This window comes from Entamoeba invadens (assembly GCF_000330505.1).
Source record: "Entamoeba invadens IP1 unplaced genomic scaffold scaff_1105074725027, whole genome shotgun sequence".
Lineage (NCBI taxonomy): Eukaryota > Evosea > Mastigamoebida > Endamoebidae > Entamoeba > Entamoeba invadens.
In genome coordinates, this window is record NW_004191732.1 from 138,102 (window position 1) to 143,162 (window position 5,061).

The window sequence follows — 5,061 nt, forward strand, 5'->3', positions numbered from 1 at the left end:
AAGTTTTCAAAAATATACTTAGTACGTCATACTTTTTAACATTTCATTGAAGAAAATATCGTATATTGGTTATATTATTTTGAATTAACAATTTTTTATAACAAGTTATAATGTCATTAAACAAAATACACGGAATGCTTTAATGTATATAGTAATGTTCAAAAATGAAAAGTTGGTTTACTCTAAAATTGAATTGTTAATATTTTGTATGACTACGACGCAACAAGGTGCCATGAATTATACATTGTTGCCTTCGAATAATATATCGTTGTATTTCTAATAATATACAACCATTAAAACACAACATAATATATTTAGTAATCAAGTGTTGTGAAGTACAATATTTTAGCGTGTATGTTGTATATGAAAAATGCAAATTGTGTTGGTGACAACATTTTTGTGTCTTCTTTGAGTGTTCTTTCGGTTTGGGATACATAAAATACGTTATTGTGGTAGTATTTGTTGGTAAACACATAAGTCATGTAAATGTATTTTTGTAAATACTGCTCGTCTGACCCCTTTTTCTATATGTTGATGACTTAGAGTGCTCAAGGTGCACAAATGGTGTTGTTGTGAAATGTTTCGGTGATGGCTCCTTCAACAAAGACAAGTCACTCAATTGTAAAAAGGCACATCACTTATGATATTATATTTTCAACGTCGAGTTCAACAATATGTTAAATTTTTAAAGTGACATTTCCGGTTTATCTGCGAAATGATATTTAAATATGTGTCGTATTTAATGCAAAAATCAATCATTGCATTTGACTGACTGTTCTTAGTTGTGTTTTAAACACTACAAATTGAAAGCTCGTTGATACCTTACATATACCTAATCTTTAACATTCTGAGACAAATTCCGACATACTTTTTTATTACGTTTAAAAGTCTATACTCAATTCTAATGTCAAATTTTATTAAAACTAAAAATGTCAAAATACATGGAACGCTTATACACTCATAAGACATTTTGACACTAAAAGTTTTCCAGAAGTCACTATCAAACAAGGTGTTACATTGACTTACTCGGAATTGACACCAATAAAATCACAACTGAGTGTTTTCAAAGTATTTGGAAATGATAAAGCATTGATTGGAAATACCCTTTTTATCACTGTCACTGATTCAATATTTGAAACGTTGTAATCAACAAATTCAATCATCAATGTGAATAAATTCAACTTAGAAGGTCTTAATATCAAATTTCCAGTAAAAACCACAACTACACACATTCCACCCATTAACACGTTACTGCCAATGAGTGGTGCATCTCTTCCTACAGATACTTTACTTGTATCTAATTTCAAAACATTGATTAACAAATCAACATCTGTTTTTCAATGCCCAATGATGTACTCTGCACAGTTACTGACATGGAAAATTGCCATAGAAAAGACACCAGTACAGACTATAAACAGAGTTATAACATTGAAATTTCAACCGCCGTGTATAGTGTGGTTAGACTTGAAAACAATGCAGAAAAGACAAAGGATTATGATATTGTTAATGTGAAACAGGACTGCGTGACAATTCAAATAATGAAAGGAGGCATTTATACGTTGAACATACACATGAGTGGAGAAAGGGTGATGTGTATTGGTGATGGTGCAGATAGTAAAAAATGTAAAATTGTTGTCAATACTTATGTTGATACAAATCAAATCAATTTACTTTGTAAAAACATTGTTTTGGCAAAAAAAATATTAATGTTGATAATCTGATTTCCTTTGTCAAAATAACGGGAGACGTCTCTTTGAGTACATTTGAAGCAACACAAATGTATATTGAAATGGTTGAGAAGGGCATCTTAAGAGTGGAACAATATGCATCTTTTGGATCACTTTTGCTTGTAAAAATTCACACATTTATGCATTTGAATCGTTTGATACTTCACTCTTACAATACATGGGTGGTGAAATTGTATTTGATGCATCAGACAATCAGGTTGTTTTGAACGTAAACAGGTTGAAGTGAACACCACATTTGTACAATCGGCAAAGGATCAGTGCATCACTCCGATTATCAGAAAGGCATTCACAAATGGTGAACCAATAAACATAGACGCTGTATCAGAACTTGTGTGGAAAGGTTCTGTAACATTCACAGAACAGGGAAAATTGTGTATTACGACTGTGGGTTTTCAAAACTCGAACATGTCAAGCACTCTGTAGCAGTTTGGCTGTGATATGTCTTCCAGGTTGATTGCACCAAAGGTGTGATGTATTTGCTGCACAAACTCTATCATCGCACCAGCATCAGCCTTCCCAGCAACCTTCGAGTCAATGCAGATGGGAACGGCGTCAATACCACCCAAGTACTTCATCAGCAACGCCTTCCCTTCCATCACACCAAGCCCACCAGCAGGTGTCACATCGCCATCACCAAGCACTCGTGTCGAGTCCGAGACAACACCAACAAAGTTGCCACGCATCGTACACAACAATGATGAGTCGTTGTCGTCACGGATGTTTGTTGAAATGCGAGATACGCCGGGAGTGTAGTACGCGTTGAACCAGTTAAACCCACACAATACACTTCGGCATGATCTGGATCTTCCCTCGAAAGAATTTGTGTGCCTTCTCAACAAGTGTCTTGTAAAACTCAGTCTGTGTATTGAGTAACTATGCTAATACTTGTAGGGAGGCATATCACAAGTGATACGCCTCTTTAAGTGTCTGGTTTTACGAAATGTTGTACTTTTATTGTGACACTTCAAGTTTCACTGCGAAATATCTTTTAAATACGTGTTGTATCTGTTGCAAAAAATCAATCATCGCACTGGGCTAGTTGTTTTTAGAAGTTTTCAACACGCTCCAAATTGAAACCATGTAGATACAGTACACAAACTCTCTAATCAATGCTCATTGACATTTTTTCAACATTCTTATTTATAACAAACAAACAATTAATTAATAAATTATTATTAAATAAATAAAAAAAGTAAATTTTAATTCAAAAAACAGTTTCTCGAATTGTGACCACCTTGACCGCACTTTTTACAGTGGTACACTCTTTTGACCGGAGCGTTTGGTTCAACCTTATTCAAACCCCGACCAAAAACAGGTGGTTTCGGTGGAACTACTCTTCCTGGATGCGTCACCATTTCTACCATTATTCTGGGTCTTGGTCCTTTTTGAAATTGTCGCGATGGTTCAGTCAAATTGTCAACAAATTTTTGGGTGCATACTAGCGACTTCTCTTTACAATAGTGTTACTACTTTCTTTGTTTTCTGTTATAAAAATCGACTTCCTACCACTTGTAGATTTAGTGACCACTAAACTGGGTCGGAGTCTTTTCCTTGTTTCTTCGACAACAAATTCTTCAATGTGTTCAGTTTTCTCATTTTTTCCTTTCAAAACGTTGTTGACAAATTCATAACATCTCACTAAAAGGGTGTAGTCATTATTTAAAACGTTTTCTATTGCTTCAAGAGCAAGGTGTAGATCACGTCGACTTTTTGGTGGCTTGACTGTCTCATCAACTGAGATAGTTTCAGTTGAATGGACACATTTTGTTGTTTCAAAGAGTTTATCATTGAAGAGAGTAACTGGAAGGGGGAAACACCACTTTATAGAGTACAGTGTAACCAAGTGAATACACGGGTATTTGTTTTCTATAAATTGGTCACAGTTGCACGAAGATAAAGTGGTGCCATCAACAATCATTCCCATACCACTTATTGCGTATCTATACTCTGTCATGACTTTGTGTATAATATCCTTCGGTAAAATGTACAGTATATTCTCATCTACCACCAACCGAGCCGCATTGTAATCAAAATTGAACTGTAAATCAAAACGTATGCTGTCTGCTTCAAGTAGTTGCGCCAATTCCAAAAGAGTCACTTCTTTTCCCCCAAACTTAAGTTTAAAAAGTCCAAAGTATCCTTCTATCGCATTTGAAGTTGTTCTGTTTGAAATACACTCCGTGACGCTTGGTCTCCAGCAATCCATCACATTAAGTAAACCTTGGATTAATCGAATTTTATTTTTAGTACGGTCTTCTTTTTTCATTTTTATTAGCTATTTTTAATTCATTAATAATTTCAAATAGTATTTGTCTATCATTTAATATAATGTTATCACTTCCTTCAATTCTTTCATTTTGATCAGTACTGAGATCCGATCCACTCATCGTCATTAACGTTTTGACAAAGTCTGTTTCTGAAACCGTTTTATCAATCATTTGATACCACATATGAACAATATTTGACCTTTCACCAAAGGCAACGATAAGATCTCTTGCAATATGCCCGTGACAAAAAAAACGAATTTGATTCCAGAAAAGACGGAAGAAAGTGCGGAAATCTGTGACATACACCTATCACACACAACCAAATTAAATTTTCTAAATTTAGAAACGAATTTGAACAAGTTGAAAAATGAATCAGTTGTTCTATCTCTTAATATACCATAAAAAATAATATGTGTTTTATTTTTTTCGTCTAAAAACACTGCTACTATTAAAGGCAAATTAAATACATTAGTTAAAGCTGTATCATCTATAAACATTCTATTTGAATAATCAGTTGAAATTTGATTGACGTTGAAAGCAAAAAAGAAACAAATTGTCCTGAACTGTTTTTTGTGAAGTGAGTTGAAAATTGGTTAGTTTTTTCGGCGTACAAAAATAGTTGTTGTGTTTGATCAGGTGAAAATTTATTAAACGAAGATGAAATAAGACGTCGAACTACTGATGGCTTGACTGCAAGATTCATTGTAGTGACAATTTGTGATGTGGAATAATGTATCGTAGAAAGCTTTTTCATCTCATTTATTTGTTCCTGTGAAAAAATAATTCTCATGTGTAATGGAATATCCGTAGTAAAGTTGTGGGAGTGATTATTTGTTATAACAATATGTTTAACCATTGTTTTATTTTCATTCAAATTCAAACAAATGGTACAATAACATTTCTGGTAAACACAACGGAATGTCTGTTTGAGTTTTTGTGAATCGCTGTTTTTAGTAACGAAGAGAGAACATGTCTGGTTAGCAACAGAGATAGCTGATGCCTCTGCCATTGTTTTTGATTGGGTTTTGAAGTTGTAGGAAATAAAC

The 5,061-nt window shown here is 33.9% G+C and overlaps 1 protein-coding gene across 1 annotated transcript; it reads left to right on the forward strand.

Moving 5' to 3' along the window:
- Positions 1-1,340: 1,340 nt before the first annotated feature.
- Positions 1,341-1,954, forward strand: EIN_090830 (hypothetical protein; the record flags this gene model as incomplete). The annotated part of the gene is made up of 2 exons (XM_004183698.1): positions 1,341-1,708; positions 1,759-1,954. 2 exons carry the CDS (start codon positions 1,341-1,343, stop codon positions 1,952-1,954), a joined length of 564 nt encoding a protein of 187 aa, XP_004183746.1.
- Between the last annotated feature and the right edge of the window lie 3,107 nt (positions 1,955-5,061).